At 33.0% G+C, this 20,054-nt stretch overlaps 1 protein-coding gene across 2 annotated transcripts in view; it reads left to right on the forward strand.

Moving 5' to 3' along the window:
- The window catches only part of LOC125052439, a 108,134-nt gene that overhangs the window by 3,139 nt on the left and 84,941 nt on the right, over nt 1-20,054 (forward strand). For both annotated transcript variants that reach the window (XM_047653288.1, XM_047653289.1), the window contains exon 2: nt 7,430-7,742. In XM_047653288.1, coding sequence (XP_047509244.1) covers nt 7,639-7,742 — 104 coding nt within the window. In that variant the 5' untranslated portion in view covers nt 7,430-7,638. The remainder of the gene's footprint in view (nt 1-7,429; nt 7,743-20,054) is intronic.

Consider the following 20,054-nt stretch of genomic DNA (forward strand, 5'->3'; position numbering starts at 1 on the left):
CAGCATATTTCGATTAAAAACGATTCTTTCTAGGTTACCCTCCATGTGGTCTATATTTAAATTAACAATATTCTTAGTTTAAAAATTTTGAACCCTGCTTTAAATACTCTTAAAGTAATTCTTTTATTAAACCTCCATATAACTTTACAAACTATTACTTTCTAAGCACTTATATTGTCTTGTAGTTAGCCAATTTTGCGGCTAGTTGGCTCGGCTGGATGTTTAGGATAGGCAATTTCAATAAAACGTTCTCGCCGAATGGTTTTCGCACATTAATCTGCTCTCTTCACGACGATATGCGAGACATTACAGTCCTAATGTAAGTTTCTAACGTCGTATTATTTTGTACATACAATGTCTTTGAAATAGTCTAAGAACTCGTGTAAAATCTTTTAAATAAATATGTCTTTGTGATACATGTAAGTAGTTATAACTAACCCGCTTATTAATAAAAACGAACTAATTCTTTCGTCGCTTTATATCGAATCTACGCTGTGATATTTGTACTTTTAAAACGGTACAATTAGGTACATTTATTTTGTGTAAATAATCTAAAAAAATAAACAGTTTTGACAAGTGCTTAAATGTGCTATTCTAGGTTTGATTACCGGCGATATTTTCTATATATAAAAAGAAAACGCGTTCGATTCCGAATCGAACTCCCATATGTCAAATCCAAAACGTTTTTTACATTCATGAGGCGCTTACGTGGCGTAACGACATCTACCCACCCTGATAGATACAGATATCTGAAGCCATATTAAGGATAGTACCAACACCATGTTTTATAATAATAAGGGTGGGAAACTGTTTTTGTTAAGGTTATATAAAAGTCGACATGACCTTCGTGATCGTAATTGAAATGAAATAAAATTATGGTTTTCATCAAACGAGCACGATAAGTGTTTCTCTTTGATTAATGCCTGTAGGTCAAGTAGGCAAAAGGCACGATATTTTTGCACGTGTTATTTTATTCGGAATCTTTGATTTTTATGTGGATAGAACTTTTTACAGAAAGGAGTTTCTTATGTCATTTTATGTGGAAAATAATAAAACTCTTTTGCAAAACAAAACGAGCACCTAAGGAAATTAAGGAAAAGTCGATTTTAGTTAATTAAATAAATTAAATTGTCTGACGTAGTCTGTGTACTAATAATCATTAGTAAGTTCTGGCAATTTTTCAAATCAAAATTGGTGAATTCTTTAAAACCGAAACACGGTCAATTAATGGTTGGCAATAAATATATTTTTAATGAAATAAAGTTACAAATGTAACCTTATATCGAGTGTTATGTCCTGTTTCAAAGTCCAGTAATAAGCTAAGTATGAAAGATTCCAATTATGCCTGACAATAAATGTCTGTGGAAGATAGAAGTTGTGTTCATCCTCGACCAGTCAAACAACTGATTGATGCTTTGCATTTGTCACTTTTCACTTAAAACTAACAAAAACGTGGCATAACGGACATGTCGATTATCTGTAAATCCGCATTATGTTTTTAGACTCAAAAGGCCTATCAATTTCCATATTTCAAGTAACACAATTCCTCACATTTCGTAGCACGTAATTCCACATTTGCATGGGTGCTAAGGAACTACAATTGAATCCGTTAGAAAAAATGTTGTTACGCGCCTTTAATAAGTATACGTATTATGTATTTTTACATTTCCTGCTTACCTAACCTATTTTTTTTCTCACAATGGTAGCCTGGAAGGGATCGCTCGAAAGCGATAAAGGCGCCAGTTCATTTAATTATGTCAATAGTATTATATTTCTGTATGCAACTAAGTATTATTAAAAATAATAAGTATCTATAAATCTTAAACTGGTAAAAAATAAAATTTGTATTTTGATTTTTTCTTTTCTATTTTGGAAGTGTAATATTTTTATTATTTGTTGTAAACTTTTTGTTCACAGTAATTGAAATGTATTTTAAAATATATAGTATATACTATATACCTCATGTACTATATATAATATACCATGTTGTGTACTTTAATAAACTACAATAAAATCACGGTTTAGGAGGTTATAATTGCCTCTTGCTTGAAATCATATTAATATGGATTACAGCTTTTAGGAGTATGCCAATGATTTGAAATGGTTTAGGTTAGAATAAATCAAACCTTAATCAAATTTTAAAGCTTTAAATAACGATTAACAAGCAGGGAGGCCTTGTTAACATGGCATTGCAACAAAATAAACTTGCTACGAGTCGTAATTAAGTAATGAAAGTTCGCGATTCGATACCTCTTTGCGTGACTTCTAGTTTATAGCATAACATATTCTTATGGACTTGAATTTATTGCTTGAATGCATTTTTCGTTAAACTTCGTTTAATTGTAAATAATTGTATTCGCGATTTCGTTGCTTTATTTATTTACAAAAGCTTGTCAGCGTTCGGCACACAGATACATTGGTACATAACACGTACTGATAGGCTAACATAATAAACTGAAAGTGGAAAAATACATTGATCCATTTATTATAAAAACTAAAGGAAAGTTTGATTTAAATCAAAGTGTGAGGAGAGCAGCTATAGATATCCTATTAATATTACTATGGGTATATGGATAATGATGGTAACTTAAAAAAAATCCTATTACAATTTGTGATATGTGATATTGAACTATTTAATATAAAGTTGATTGATGAATACAATTTGACAGATATTCACAAACCTTTTACTACAACTCTATTCAGAACGTTACGTAAGTGTAGTCATAATTAAAAGTATCCTTTATATACTATTAAAAGTTTTTACATGGCACGTGCGCAGTTCCGTTAAATAATTGTCTATTTCGAAGTAATATCCTGCACGCGAAGCCTCCACGTAACTCTGACTTGGTAAAACCAAACGTCATATAACTGTTAAATATTCATATATGTTACTGATGTTGTATAAACTTATAAAAACTCAATTCTTGAGGAAAAAATAATAAAGAACTTTTTATTAAAGTACTTTGCACCTTAACATTGTATACCAATAATTCTGCTCTGTTTATTATTTTTGATTCATTAATTAATTTCATTTTAATAATTATTAAAATAATGTAATAAATGTCGACGCTTCGCTAAGAAATTTGTGACCAATTTCAATTCCATCGTCGAATATTTTTTTTTTTAAATAAATAAATAAGCTTTAGTACAAGTGTTGGTCAAGTGGTTTAAGCGTTTCTTAACTCCGTATTTAACACTGGATCGTACAAAGCCAATCGTGGGAAACCGTTTCTTAGGGTAAGATTCAGAGACCAAACTAAGCGCGAACTATCAAGCTTCAATGTCAGGCACAAAAGGCTAATCAACTACTTATCTAAAACATTATCAAGAAAACAGATGCAATTCATGACCCATATGGCCATAGAACCCTTTGATTATTATTTTTTAAACACACTCACAGTAATTATTATTAGTTCTATAAATAAAAAAATCTATATTCGGCCGTCAATTAGTATGTAGATAACATTTATTTATTTAAATGTTGCCAATTGCACATTTAAAAATATGAAATTCTTAATTAAATGAACTTTTATGACTTGCAATACTTACTTCCAACATAGCCTCATAGATTGATTAGTCATAATTAAGTGTGTTTAATAACATGTGTTTAATATATATAGGCCCAAGTATTTCCGAACCAATTTGACTTAGTTTCCAATTCTTAAAAGGCCGGCCTTCTGGCAATGTTAGTGTCCATGGGCGGCGGTATCACTTAACATCAGGTGAGCCTCCTGCCCGTTTGCCTCCTATTATATTAAAAAAATTGTGATACATAAGCTTTAGTAAGATCACGTGTTATTGTGAAGGCTTGACACTGCACTGCGTCAAATGTAAAAATTTGACGTAAGCCCACGTCATAGTATGTTGACGTCAAACTGCCTTGATATATGTAATGGGCTAAACCTTGAATATTTTAGTATAATATTACATTTCTGTGAATTTTTTTAAAATGTTTATGCCCAATATTTACAATATTCTTAACCTACATAGTAATAATAGTAAAGTAGAAAATAAAACAAATTTTAAATGTTTGGTCCTTATGGCGGTGTAGCTTTAGTGCTGGCAGCATTTCCTCGCTGTATTGCGATACTTATTCGTTGAGCGAGGAAAGCACCAGCTCTGGGGTCACCGGCACTATCTACCAGACCCCTACTTAAATATGTAATTGCGCGTGTGTACTTGAACCAGCCCAAGAGTCTCTCCTCTAAAAGGAACACAGTCAACGTTGGAGGAAAGAAGAAGTGAATTAGTTGTATTGCGATATATTTTTCGTATAAACACAAGCAGATGAACAAATTTATTTCTGTGCATACATGACAACTTCTTCGCAATAATTGTGCACAAAGAAAGAAAAAATCATGGGTTTAAATGAGTTGAAGCGCACGCTAACGTCCCGTGAACTTGCGTTTTGTTTTTTTGTTTATTACATAGTTATTATATGTGTGTTTATTATTTTTTAACTTTAGAATTCATACAAATAAATCGGCACCGAGTATGCGATCAGGATGCTACTAGTAGCAAATTATACTACGTAAAAAGTGCCGTATTGCTGAGAACCTACGGGCTATTTTAGCATTTCCATTTTTCTGTAGTTAGGCAATAATAAATTGAGTTAGTATTACGGTACTAATATAGATATATAACGGGGGTTGGTAGAGAAGTGTGAAAATGAGCGTTATATATATTTTTTTAATCCAAATAATAAAATTAAATAGCCCCTTTTAACTAAGGGGTATAAAATAGGATTAAATTAATCCTAATTATATATTCTCAAATCTTTTGTTATGTTTTTCATAATTTCATATTAAATATTATATTATATATTATGCTTTAAATGATTTGTTGTTGTTATCTTGTTGTTGTTATCTTAAAGCTTTTAACTTAAAAAAACAACACGCTTTCAGCAACTGATGCTACCGTATTTCTTTAAGAGCAGAATTTAAAAAAAAACCTTTCAAATTTGATGCTTTCGTAATATCAATTGCAATAGTCACAAGTATAAAGCCGTTTCACAATCGGTTTCAATTTTTTTTCTACTCACTGTTGTGAAAGTTCTACACAGTGATAAAAAGCTTCGGTAAGTGTCGCAACTGTAGGTCTGTACACTGTGGTAGGCCAAGTAGGACTTTCATTTACAATTATATTGCGCGAGCGTAGACCGCTACGCGCTCTAATCGTTCGCCAAACACTCGACATTCTACGGTACCAAGTCACCCGTGTGGTCTGCGAATCATACAGATTACTGGAAGTGAACTTTAAAATATGTCATACAAAATAATTAAGTTCAAGTGCAGTTCTTATGTGACTCATACAATCTGCTGTTACAATCACTACGGTGATTTCATACCCTGAATGCTTCCGACTTCTTAGCTATGGTTAAGAAGTCGTGTACAACTTCTTACACCTTAACCAGTGAGGCTTTCGTGCCAGCCAGACCCTGGTTCTATTGATCGAGGATCCTCCCATTGGGTCGGAGGATGAGCACAGCATTCTTTCTCCACACAAGAGTATATATTATTTCGCTTGTGTAATTAATTTAATAACATTTGTTTAAATTGATATACATTTTTTTTGATAATTTAAATATTCATTCCCAACACACAAATATACATTACATATTCTTAACCTAGATATATAATAATAATAATAATAATTAATAAATAGAAAATTAAAACAAATTTAAAAAAGTTTGGTCCCTGTGGCAGTGTACCATTAACGCAGGCAGCATTTGCTCGCTGTATTGCAATACTTTTCGTTGAGCGAGGAAAGCACCAGATCTGGTATCACTGGTACTATTTACCAGGCGCCAACTTAAATCTTTAATTAGGGCCTGTGCACTTGAACCCCACAGCCCAAGAGTTGACTCCAAAGGGTACAAAATATATATGTGTATTATTTTCTGTAAATACTGTATATGTGTTTGTGTTGTGAAAACAATTAACTAATACAATACTTCGTATTTGAAAATTCCTTATTGAATGAAATAAGCTGTATAAAAGCTGAGAACACTGAATTTGTAAACGATCTTATACAAGCGAGCAAGAAAGTCGAATGACAATTTAAACGTGAGCTTTCATACATAAATTAGCAATTAGCCATACCACAGACTTATCCACTTTCAAAGTTTTGAGAGACCAAAATAGCGGTTGCAAATCAACTCATTATCGAATATATAAAATTCTCGTGTCACAATGTTCGTTCATATACTCCTCCGAAACGGCTCACCGATTCTTTGGAATTTTTTATGCACATTCAGTAAGTCCGAGAATCGCTACTATCTATCTTTCAAACCCCCTAAGTAATAAGGGGTGCCCACACCAAAATTTTATTTTTTATTATTTAGTCAAAATATTTTATTTTCATTTTTTTAAGATACAGCATACAAAAATACATACAACCCTTAATTTCTATCTATTTATTAAGAACTTACAAATAAAAAATAGGTGTCCCATGTTGGTATGTACTAAAAAGGTAGGCTAAGTAAAACCTCATTAACGAGAAACGAAGTTCGCGGGGGCAGCTAGTTCTCTATAATTTTATTTTAAGTCATGTCCAGTAACGCTATCTCGATGTACGTGAACTTACCAATGTACCTGAGATCTGCAAGGCACCTTTATTTATGTATACTCAGACAGAAATCACCCTTTGCATCGCCCGCTCGGCGCATGGGAACCAAGAAAGCATTCAAAATGATTTATTGTAAATGGTTTTCTACTTTGTTGGCTAAAATAATAAGCACCGCGCCCGGATTGCCGTTCTAAATTCGATATTTTATTGTTATTTTTTCGCTTTGCCACAGGCCGATACACATCGCTGGATTTAATTTGCAAACCCTGCGGTAGGCCATTAGGGCAGATTGAAACGGCCAGCGATATGGTAATCATATTAGCGAAAGTCGTTAGTATTAGGCTGTAGATCGGTGAAGCGACTTCCAGTACGGTCGACAAATAAAAACGTAAGCACAGTAGGAATTGCGGGTGGCTTTGTGCGTCCACACAATGCCATTGAAACGCACGAACCGATTGACGTCTTGACTTCGAAGGTGTCATGAGAATTAGTGAGCCATTATTGCCCATAGAAAAGCAATGGTCAAGCAAAAAGCAGATAACAATAATTAGTTCGGACGCTGCAAAAAGTGACATAAATCCCGCATAATAAGTTCCCCGTAATGCAAAAAGCGTCGCTTACCTGAAGCCTACTTTTTGCCTACTGATAATATAATAAACACCTCAATTCTCGGCAGAGGTATTGTTTAATGACTTTTCTGTTGTGATATTGCACAATCCCCGTCCGCTTTTTTCTGTTGGAGGAAAAATAAAAGTTTTTGTTTGCTTGGTAGCGTTTAAACAATAGGTATCGCGTGAAGGTGTGATTTATTGCGCCCTAAAATTCTTTTGGATCGTAACTAACGAGTGCTATTTTGTTTCAGGTGCAATATGGGATTGGTTTAGCGGGTTTTAAAGTTTAATTGTGTGCGTGATAACTTGATAAAGATGCTGGGGTGTGCTCAGAGGAGAGTGACCTCGGTTTTGTGCGTGAGAAATATCAGTTCGGCGATCGACAGCCGGTGTTTAGATAAGTAGTGTGCCGGCGCCCATACGTGACCAGGGGAAGTGAAGTGACCACCACAGGAGTGGTATGCTTTATATTGTATATTGTATCGACTGCGCGCTGTCTGGTCGCTACGTCACGTGGCTTCCCGGCGCGCGACTTCAGTGCTGGATGCTACTAACTGTATACACGTGAGTACTTCATTCATATTAGTTATTAATAGTAGATGATTATTATACGTGCAAGTGATGGGGGGGGGGGCTAGATTACCCTTAGGACTGCATAGACCTTCACAGTCAAACGCTATATGGTTTGTTGTGGTGATGTGTACCTATTGGATATAGAAATAAATTACTTAATCCAATTGATAACATTGTTACTGTTTTGACTTTAAATTGACTTAGTTCGTAATCTAGAAGGTGAATCACTAAACTATTCTTCTGTCGAACCTCCTGCTAAAACTACATCATTTATTTATTTGTTTATTTATTCACACTTCACTTTAAATAAATACATAATACATAAAAATTTTAAGAGATGAAACGGGCGGCCTTTTGCCTAACAAGCGATCTCTTCCAGGCAACCCTAATAAGTGATAAAACTAAAAAATAAATATGATCAGTAAAGTGTAAGAAGTGCAGAACTAAATCCTAAAAAAACCATAGTCATGAATGGAAAAGAAAAGGAAATACATGAATGACACAAGTCACGATTGATTGGGATAGGATAAGGTTAAGAAATGTTTAAGGGTATGAGGGTAGCCAATCGTATGGAGTATTATTTAACACAAAATCTTCTCTCAAAATATTGCTGTAACTTTAACCCGGAAACTTTCTCTTTTATTTTATTATTTTAACGTTATGTTATCTAGAAGGGTGAATCACTAAGTTAAATACTGAAATACTTACGTCTGTTGAACTTTCTGCTAAAATTACAGCAACACAACACAGTTATTCCGATAAACAATAAACTACAAGCTCTCTCCTTATCAGAATGCCAAATCGTAAAATGACTGCTTCACGACTGATTTGAGCGCGACCGACGCTGCGAAAACCGCTGTAAGAATTCGAAAAGTGAGTTACAGAATCGCAAGGCTGCGATTTTATTTCAGCGAAGCCTATGTTAAATTAAATTAAAAATATTAGATAGTCCTATATTAAACCCTCAAACAGGAATCTTGCGAATCAAAATTTCTTTACAAATAGGTTTATTACAATGTAGAATGTTAAGCTATGAATTACGAGCGTAGGAAATTTACAGTTGCCTTTCAACTTTACGAAGTGTCAAGACTGACATTGTGGGCCTCATCAATGTTGAGGACATAAAATTATTTCCGCTAAATCTCAATTCACAGTGCTTCGAGTGTTTGCCATTTAGAGGCCAGCGCAAGGAAATTGCACTTCCTAACTTGAATGTGGCAGAAAATTCAACAGTTATGAAATATTATCTGATAATGTTTATTAAATGATATGGAGATTTTTGGTAATGGAGGCAATGGCGCCATGTATCAACGATAGTAGAGCAAGGGTAAAAAAAGTTGCTAAAAGAGCAGTTCACAAAAAAAAATTCGATAAAAGTTTCATTTGAAAGAGATATGATTGTTTAAAGCTTTTTGAATAACAAGTATGTAGTCGTTCTATGCTTAAGAATTAAAGTATCACCAGGAATCGAATCCTGGACTCCGGTTTATTCGCCAAGAGTCTTATCGATGAAGGCGGATATATGGATAATACTGTATGACGATCGGTAATATATACTGATATTATAAAGAGGAAACATTTGTGTTTTTATATGTTTTCACACACAAAAACTACTGGACCGATTTCAAAAATTCTCTCACCACTAGAAAGCTACTTCTTCATTGACGGACATAGGCCATATTACATTTGAAAAAAAAATAAGATCCCTAATAAAAATGCAATAATACATATAACACAAGATGTGAAAAAATCTGAAAAAACTGAAACTATCGATGATAGAACAAAAATGTTGTACAGTATTATAGAATGTATCAGTATCTACAAAAACAATGTTTTACCCATGGGCAATTGTCTGTTTGGCTATCCCGAGTCGGAACTCGAAAAGATCAAATTATTTTGTATCATTTTCTCTAATATTACATGAAGAAAGTTCTGCATTTTGAGTTTTTGTATTTATTTTTAACAATTTATAATAATCAAGATAAAAATTCTTGGACTGATTTAAAAAATTCTGTCATTACCTACTGCGAGCGAAACCGCGGGGTAATGCTAGTTTAAAATAACATCAAAAGTTCTTATAAAAAAATATAATTTTCTTTAATGGCATCATGTATTTCTTTTTTACTCAAGTTACGTAATATTTCATTATTGCTTCTTTGTATAGGTTACATTGCCTTAACCACAGGCATAGACTATTATATTCAGTAGGACAAGGCAAACTTAATTTAACTTAGCATTGAAACTGACAGTTTTGGTAAAGTATGCTTTTAATATATCTCAAATAGACTGCATATTTTTCTGTATATATTTAAACTGAGAGCAATCATGGCTGTCAATCCGGGAAGCACTTTTGACATTGCAACATCTCTTGAGAACTCACGAAAATTAGGTAACATAATAATAATTATGAAACCAGCTGCACACCGATGTATTTTCGAACGAATTCTACTTCAACTTCCAGAAGAGAGCGTATCAATTCTTAAAAATCAGGCAACGCACATGAGAACCCTCTGGCAATGTGAGTGTCTATGGGCGGCGGTATCAATTAACATCGGCTTTGTGACAGTTTGCCCCCTGTTACATTAAAACATAACAGTAAAAATCTGAGCCCATAGCAACAAGGAATGCGGCAATTTAAGTTCTGATATTTATATAGTTTCCACATAGATAGTTCTATAAGCTTACCACATAACTTCAATTGATTCCAATGTCCCTAATATACCTTTTCTTTAGATTTTATTTTATTTAATTTTAGTTATAGTTGAATGTTATTTTTAGTATCTTTTTGGAAATTAATTATGCGTCTCTTGTACTTTACCCTCTGTAGATGTTTTTTTCTATTGTGCCATTTTAGGGTTGCCTGGAAGAAATCGCTTGTTAGCGATAAGGCCGCCCGTTGCCTAATAACTTATGTAACCTACTTACTTTTTATTTTTTTCTATATGTATAATTATGTGTATTAAGGCAATGAAGTATAAATGAATAAATACTATTGATTACGTAATTCGATAACAGCTTTATAATGTAATGATAGTTCTGTAGTTCCATAAATGCAGCGTTTTGCAGCGGACAGATTCCGTGACTACGCGTTTTTCGTTTGTACTTTACTGTTCAAGAAATACTGTGGCACCATTGAATATTATAGTATGTTAATATAATAATAAATGTTATACATAGACTAAAGAGTATATCGAGTTATTATCGTCATAAATAAAACGCTTTTGGTAGTGTAATATGATATGATAAATCGATTAGGCCCACCCAGTGAATTTCATACGCGCCAAAATGGGAAAGAAATTAATTATGTACATGCTTTATGATATTATATGTTACATAAGCTAGTACCGAGACGTGGGTTCGATTCAATGGATAAAGGATTATTATATACGTAAGAACCCTTACTGTGTACTAATGGATTTATATAAATAAATAATAAATAAAAATGTGAATATTTTATGTTTTATTAATTATAAAAACTCATTAAAACTGTTAGGAGGTGAATGAGGTGACTATTTACGATAATTTTAACCCCCATAGCTTTTATTCAAAAGTGGATTTTTTGAGTTCCATAATTCAAAAATGCAACATAAAAAAAGTATAAATATAAATCTTATTTCTTCTGAATCATAATAACTACTGGATGGATGTCAAAAGTTCTCCATCAGAATTTCAAATTCGTAAAAGGCCGGCAACGCACTCGCTAGCCCTCTGGCGTTGATAGTGTCCAAGGGCGGTATCACTTAACATCAGGTGAATTCCTGCCAGTTTGACCCTAGTTCTATTTTTTGAATTTTTAATCCATCTGTAATCAGCCTGGATTTTATCAGATTTTATGAGATATTAGGGCAATTAGAGAACGCAAATCCAATAATTTTTATTTTTTCCTAGTTCTATAAAAAAAAATTGTAGGTACTAGGGTACTACTAGTAGGATAATATAGTACCCTGAAACATAGTCTATATTTATTTCAAAACAATAAAAGAACATAGACCCGCGAATGTCGCTTGCTTTTATATAATATTTACAGATTATAATTACCACAGATATACTTAATTAGCGTAGCACAAAAACTAACTATACAAAAGGTTTCGCTAAGTACTTCGCTCTTTATAATTTGCATAATGTATGTGGGCAGTGTCGTATTGTTTGTGTATAGGTTCATATTACTACTGCGATTACGACATGTCTAGACTATTGAAATTCAAAGGTAGACATTTTTTCTAAGCAACGATGTGGGCGTTGAAGACGTATTAATGAGATAGGAATGTTTTTGTCAGCGATGAATTACCGAAATTTAAGATCGATCGCATTTCTTTATTAGGTACGCGGTGTAAGTTTAAACCAGAATTGAAGTTATAAAGTTTTATAAGTTATACTTCTTTAGACGCGTTATGAAAAATTGATGAGAGTGAAATTTTACGATGCGCGCGCACCGTGACACAAAATTAACAGAATGAAGTTGCCCACGGATGATGCTACGGCATTGGACATAATTTAAAAACAACATTCGAATAATAATAGAATTTATGTTACACTTAATGTAAGAGAATAATAATGAATATTTATTTATTTAATTTTTCAAATGTAAACTGAACTTTATTGACTATAATGACTCCTTTTCCAATCTTTGATTATTTAATTGTAATTAATTATTTGCATGCAATCAAAAACTATTTTTAATAATGCCAAAGAAGTATAACTTCTTACGCGCGTACCTAAGTACACGCACCCTTTTTTTTATTTTGAATTGCGAACTTTTTCGAAGCTTTGCTTTAAATTGACACGCCATGTTGTCTTTCAAATCTTTATCGATAATGTTATTGTTTGTATGTTTTGTTTGTAAGTACGACGAATTGCCTCTACAAATTTCTTAACGCCAATGGAGGGAGGTAGTGGGATCGATTCCCAAAACAATTACACGCTAGGTATAGGGTTGATCGTTAACAATGTTACGATGTTACTAGGAGCAAACGGAATTTCCCTGTACTAGACTATCTAAAGTTAGTAATTCTGTTTTGGGAAAATGGATACCTTTCTTTAATAAAATCCCAGAAGCTATTTTATCTCTGCCTTTTAATAAATTTAAAGAATGTATTAAAGAAAAAAGGCTTACTATGAATTTAACGATTATCTAGTTGATAAAAGATCCTAGTGCTAGATAGGCTACTTCTAATTAATTTGCGATATTTGTTTTAAAATGTGATGTTGATGATTGGCTATTTTAAAAGAGTACCGAGAGTTTTTTACGCCGGCTTTTTCTCTCGGCCTACACCCTCTGTCTTCTTTGCCGATGAGTAGGGATGCCTACAAATTCAAATTTAATGATGTGGAATAAGTGATACCTGTATCTTATATTCCATAGTAAACATATTTTTTTTAATTGTAAAACTTCATCAATCAAACAAAAACAGTGTTGGATCCATACCATACCCAATTTTTGGAGAATATGGGAGTTAAAAGAATTTGAGTTTATTAACACACTTGTCAGAGGTAGTGGGTTCGATTCCCAAAACAATGATTAACTAGGGACAGTCAGTAGAATGCTTGTATTAAAACTTTATTAATAAAACATAATAATTAATTAATCTTCCCCATACCCCATTATGGCGTAAGAGGATGTCTTTTGTCAAAAATCGTCTTGAAATTAGGTCATCAAAAACTAACTAAACTAAAATCAACTTTGTCATGGAAACCAATACAAAGTTGATGACGTTATAAACTCATCCAGATTATTTTAATTTCAATAATATAAAAATATTTTCCCATAGCGTGAAGGGTCACTTATCAATAATAAAAAGTGCCACCTACTGTTTTACAACTGTTCACTGTGATTATGTAAGAAATTAGTATTCGAATATGATTTCGGTAAAGAAAGTTGACAAATTTTTTGAAGCTTACGTTTCAAGGCCAATTGTTTAATAAATATGTCTGCATGAAGTAATAACAAATTGGACGAAATGCACTTTCCATCATGAGACGTTTAGTGCTTTTATTTTTAACTTATATTTATTATTTATAATGTCATATAAACGCTTAACACATTGTTTAGTACTACTGTGAAAGCAGTGTTGGCCCAGTGACTTCGGCGTGCGACTCTCATCCCTGAAGTCGTAGGTTCGATCCCTGGCTGCGCACCAATGGACTTTCTATGTGCGCTTTTAACATTCGCTCGAACTGTGAAGGAAAACATCGTGAGGAAACCGACATTTCTTAGACCCAAAAACTAAACAGTACTACTATGATATTTATTATATTAATATGTTAAAAAAAGTATTAATAATAAAAGCATATCGAATGCATAAATACTGTCTATTAAAAATGAAAAACACATTAATTTATACAAATTTTATTGGTAATAAATAGTTTTAAGATACTTAAGTACGAGAAAGTTTCTTAGATTGTTTTGTATAAACTAAACAGGAGTGTTGACCTATTACAATAACAGACATTTTTGTTAGAAACGGTATCGGCTAGAAACAGTTAAAGCAAGCTAAACCTAAGGTTTATTCGAACAAAAGCCTACCCCTTCGCACCAGTCATCTGCAGTAGACTTTCTAAAGTTTTTCTACATACGCTTTGTTGACTTGTCATGGTGCACAATCGTTTGGAAAGCGACTTTTACTTGCGTGGGCGTCTTTATTGGGAACACGAAGGACTGTTTTTCGAAGAACTAAAGAAAGAAACTGTATGATGTTAAATTTTTGTGTCTTACCCTTAGTATTCAAATAAAGGCTACGCACTAAGTACATTTGAAATGTATTTGAGATTTTGTTGAATAATTGTCGCGTTAGCAATGATGTAAAAATAATTAAACAAGCAATGTGTTAAGGCGAAGCTTATATTATTTATTATAAAGCAATGCAAAAATAAATATATTTACGAATGGAATCTGGTCTTTTCAGGCGAGGTTTTTGATTAAACTGCAATAATATTGCATATTTTAAATTACGGCATAAACACGTGATAGTTAGGAAGTTTATTTTCGTGATAACGTCTTATAAGTGGTCGAACGCCGGCTGCACGCATGATAAAACCTGACTTCTTGTCACGTTTCACCTGAGCTGAGCGTAACATGACTCACTGTCACGTTTCGCCTGAGCCGAGCGTAACATGATTCATTGTCACGTTTTGCCTGAGCCAAGCGTAATATGACTCATTGTCACATTTCGTCTGAGCTGAGCGTAACATTACTCTTTGTCACGTTCCGACTAAGCTGAGCTTAACATGACTCATTGGCACGTTACGTCTGAGCCGAGTGTGCAAGCGATAGAGAGGTACGATACGATAATTTTCAATTATCTTCTGCTTTGTATTATAGAAAATAATGATAATTTAGTGATAACAATTCAATTGAATTCATAAAAGTATGCAATTTTTCATCAATGTTTTGTTATGACGTTATCGCGTAAAATTAGTCCGTAAACCGACTTTACAGACACCCAAATTTATGTATTAATCTTTATAACGTCATAAATTAGGACTAAGACTTCATTACAAAGGACAGACGTGACGATAAATTAATTAACACAGCTGTGCACAGGTGGTCTTTTGAAGAATAAAAGATGTTATCTGTATTGATGGTAGTCTCAATGCACTTCTTAATGGAGTATTGATATCAAGGCTTTTCCGGACCAGTGCATGAGAAATTACTATCAATATAAAGATTTGATTGTTTGATTGAATAGGCTTCGAAACTACTTGAACGATTTGAAAAATTCTTTCATCATCGGGATCCTACATTATTCCCATTGAACTTGGGTTATTGTTTTTTGAAAGTTATACCAAAAATACCCATAAAATATATCTATCGCGTACGCTTCGGAAACTTGACAATAGAGCAAAGTGATGTACCACACTTATAGAAGGCATCAATATAAAGTCTATCCAGCCGTGCGAAGCCGGGACTGTGTCAGTAGATATATCAAATAGGAAAATATCTTATTAAAATACAATTAATAATTATGATTATTAACACAAGCACTCATATTTAAAAGTATCTCAACACGCACACTGATGAGCTATAATGTGCCTTCCGCAACAATATTATTATTGAAACAACCTCTAATTATTTTTTTTAACTTAACTTTCTCCAGTGTCTAAAGGCTAATCAAGTACTCGGAGATTTTCCGTTTCTACCAAATAGGTATTAATTTTATAGCCTTTTGCGAGTTTCACACCTTCAATTTTAAATCTTTACATACAATTATTATTTAATATAATAAAATTCTTGTGTCAAACAATGTGTTCCCATACTCCGAAACGGCTCGACCCATTCTTATGAATTTTTTATGCACATTCAGTAAGTCTGAGAATCAGCTACTATCTATTTTCCAAACCCCTAAGTGATAAGTAGGGGTGTTCACCCTAAATTTTTTTTTTGTTTTTATTTTTATATGATACAGGATACAAAAATACATACAATCCCTAATTTTCACCCTTCTACGATCAACCCCTATTTTTTATTATTGAAGATAGTTATTTTTATTGAACTAAAAAATGTTTCCTAGAAATAATATACATGGCAAACAAACGTTTGCAGGGTCAGCTAGTTTAATATAATATATTGCTTGCTAGCGTCTTCAGTTTCATTAAAGTCAAGTCCTAATCCCAGATGCAGGGCATACACAAATTCTATTTAATACATATTTATTATCAAGTTTAGTTGGTGATCAGCCATTCACACGATTGGAACATATTTGACGTTCACACTGATTTTTTTTTTTTATATTTTTTTTTATAGAACGGGGGGCAAACGGGCAGGAGGCTCACCTTATAGTGTTAATTGCGCACATACTAAAAATCAGTGACGCACAGCCGGGAATTGAACTTTGATTTCAGGGTTAAAGACGCCTGGCAACAAGGCAAACGCAATTTATTTTAGTTTTTTTATTAAGGTAGCCAATGGCTTTATTAAAAATTACAATACCAAATGTATGTATTAATAAAGAATTTCCAGGAACGGCCTACCCTGGTAAAATATAATACTTATAAATTATTTATGTGTGTGCGTGTTTGTGAGAGGGTATGTGTGACTGGTTAATCAATAAACTACTTTGTATATCATGTTTGTATCCTTAGTTGTAGAAAATAAATCATTATAAATAGGAGGAAAACGGGCAGGAGGCTCATCTGATGTTAAGTGATACCACCGCCCATGGACACTCACATTGCCAGAAGGCTCGCAAGTGCGTTGCCGGCCTTAAAAAATATTATGTTTATGGGGGCGTTACGAGAAAATAACTCTTGTTTTATTTTTACCACGAAACACAGCCACATAGCGACTACCTATAATGTCTACCAATCATGTAAAAATCATTGAGATTCCACCTAGACAGTCAGAAATTATGAACAACGTAAAATTCTTAATATTAAATACATCGGCCGCACCTTTTGATCTCTTCCACCAATATGCGTAATTGTGGGTTCCCTTGCAGCTCAAGTTACAAGTGTCCGCGGTTAATTAAACGTCCAGCCATAACTGACGTTAATAATAGTTTGCCTATTAGCAGGTCTACTATAAATAGGCTAACGAAAGGCTTGGTCTTGTATTTATTTTTTGATTAATTTTTTTAATTAAGGTGATTCATTATTATGTTGTTCAAAGGTTCTGAACGAAAAGTGGTCGGTTCGGAATGGATTTAATTTTCATTTGCAATAAGGTAAATGTCGCGACGTATACGTCTTTGGGTAGATTCTGAGTTGAGACGCTAAGTATGACCCTTATGTCTAAAACGTCTGATACTAACGTTTAGATTAGGTTAGACTATAGTGGCGTATTAATAGGGTGGCAATGCTGGCAAAATACCACGGGCCCCCAACCCAAGAGGGCCCCTGCCCAAGAGATATTATGTTGTATGGATGAATGTGAGGTCTCCAATACGCATTGGGCTAGCGTGGGGACTACAGACCATTCCCTCTCGCCTAAGAGAGGAGGCCTATGGCCATTAGTGGGACATATACAACGTGTAATTGAGTACGCTGTAAATGAAGTTTTTTAAAATTAAACTGAGTAGCGACTTTTACTGATGAAGATTTACCTGAAAGAAGATTTCCCACGGGCCCCAGATGGTATAGTTACGGCATTGGTCTGGCCTCTAATCAGTTCTTTCAGACAAAAAAATTGCTTATAAATTTATAAACAAGATCGTTTAACTTGAACGATCGACAAGCTTTAATGAACTTATTAAGCTGTAATAACTCAAGGGTTTCATTACATTGATGTCTTTAGCGCGATAAATGATCTGTCTCAATATTTAAAACATATTCAGCGTTAAAAAAGGTAACAAGATAACAGCCTAATACATCGTAAAGTAATTTATGAAGCATGAAGTTAGTTATTACTTGTTATTGAGTGTAATCTCTGTGATTAAAAAATATTGACGTATAAAATGATTTGACGCCAAAAGTCTATAAATGAACATGCCATAGGATAATCGCCTCGTAGGTCTTCAATGGAACAAAGAAATAGGGTTTTTTATAGGTGATCTACGTATAGTTGAACGGAAATTAATATAAAATGAATTATTGTTAGATGTTTGTTCGTTAGGGCTTTGTTAAATTGCAGAAAGGATCTCGATATTCTTATGAGTTATTATTATAAAATAAAACAAAATGAGTACAGGATATGTATCAATGGAACCACAATCAAATAAACTAAACTAAATCTTAAAATTAACTTTAATAAATTAAACCAGGATAATTTTTGGTTTATCCTATCAAACTGTTTTTAAATGGTAATATTTACAAAATAAATAATTGTTAATAACCCTGTAGTTGGACACCTATTTTAAGAGATTTTCCAAAGCTATAAAAAGAAAAAAAATCAAATAACTTCAAAAAATAAAATCTTTAATTAATTATAAAGTTTCAAAAAATCTACTCCTCTCAACCTATATATACTCTCGCTCCTGTGTCGAAATCAACATCATAAATGAATTAAAAGTAGCCCATGTAATAAAAACGTATTGTGTCCTATTTGGATTAAAATGCCGGTAATGGCCTTTTCCGTATTGAAGCCTAGGTGACAATTACAGGGCTGCGGAAATCAGTTAATGGTACAAAATATAAAGCATCATATTATTTATTATCAATAAAATTAAATCACTACTAAAAAAATTACACTTTCTTTATCCTGTCGCGCATTGTTTCGCTTTAACACGCAAAACACTTAATTTTGTATCGCGCAGCCCACAACACAACGATCACTTTGTAAGTCTCGATTTGTTTAAGCTGTCGAGGAATATGCTTAAAAATATTTAGAATATCCATAGCGATAAATCACCACAATACATAAGCACACCCCATATACACGTACGCACACTTTCACACACCACAGCCGAATTAGCTATTGCTTTATTACTTTTTGATTTTTTTCCTAAGTTTCCTAAATGTTTGAACCTTTTTGTACATATTATGTATTCCATCTTTGGCTATACTTGAAGTATAATTGTCTTTTAAAAATATAAATATGTCTTTTATTTATTTGTTCATTAAAGTTTACCACATCATACATAGTAATAAATCTACGGCATATTGAAGTAATCATGTATTACAAAAAAAATACAATTAAAATATATACAAGATAAAATAAGCATACAATAAAGTTACCAGAAATTTTTGGTAAAGCAGAAAAAAACAATCAGCAAAACAGCGAATTAGTATCGAAATAGGCATACAATTCTTTCTCTTAAACCGATCAGCCCACTACCGAATATACCTTCGGATAAGCACCGTTCAATCCGTTAAAATCGCATCATCGAATACTTATTAAAACTATCGAAAAATCGTGTACGTAAGCTAGTATTGCGGCATGGTTATCGTGTTTGAACAAACAATTTCAATTTAAACGCGTCGAGTGATCTTGAGTATATTAAATTTTTTGTTTGTATTTTATTGTTAAAATACAATAGTAGCCTGTCGAAGCAATAAAAACTTATGATAGATTGAGTGCCATACATCCGTTTTTTACACCGCACAGCACATTATGAATATTAAAATGACCATCTTTTTTAATCGAATAGGGCGTTAAGAATTCGGTATAAATTACCTAACTATTAACACAACACGTTTGTAGATGTTAAAATTTTGGAATTTGTTATAAATTTGTTTTAAATTAATTACCTGACACGATTAGTTTTAAAATATTTTAAATTTTAATTACAATAAGAGTCTTTTAGCCTCATTCTATTCTTTATTTCTCCCATATAATATTTTGCAACAAACAATACGATTACAATTAAGGAGGTATTGCCAGACTGGTTTCCAAGCTAGGTAAGAACATGTGATATGGATAACCAGGCTTCC

Source organism: Pieris napi, chromosome 9, assembly GCF_905475465.1.
Source record: "Pieris napi chromosome 9, ilPieNapi1.2, whole genome shotgun sequence".
Lineage (NCBI taxonomy): Eukaryota > Metazoa > Arthropoda > Insecta > Lepidoptera > Pieridae > Pieris > Pieris napi.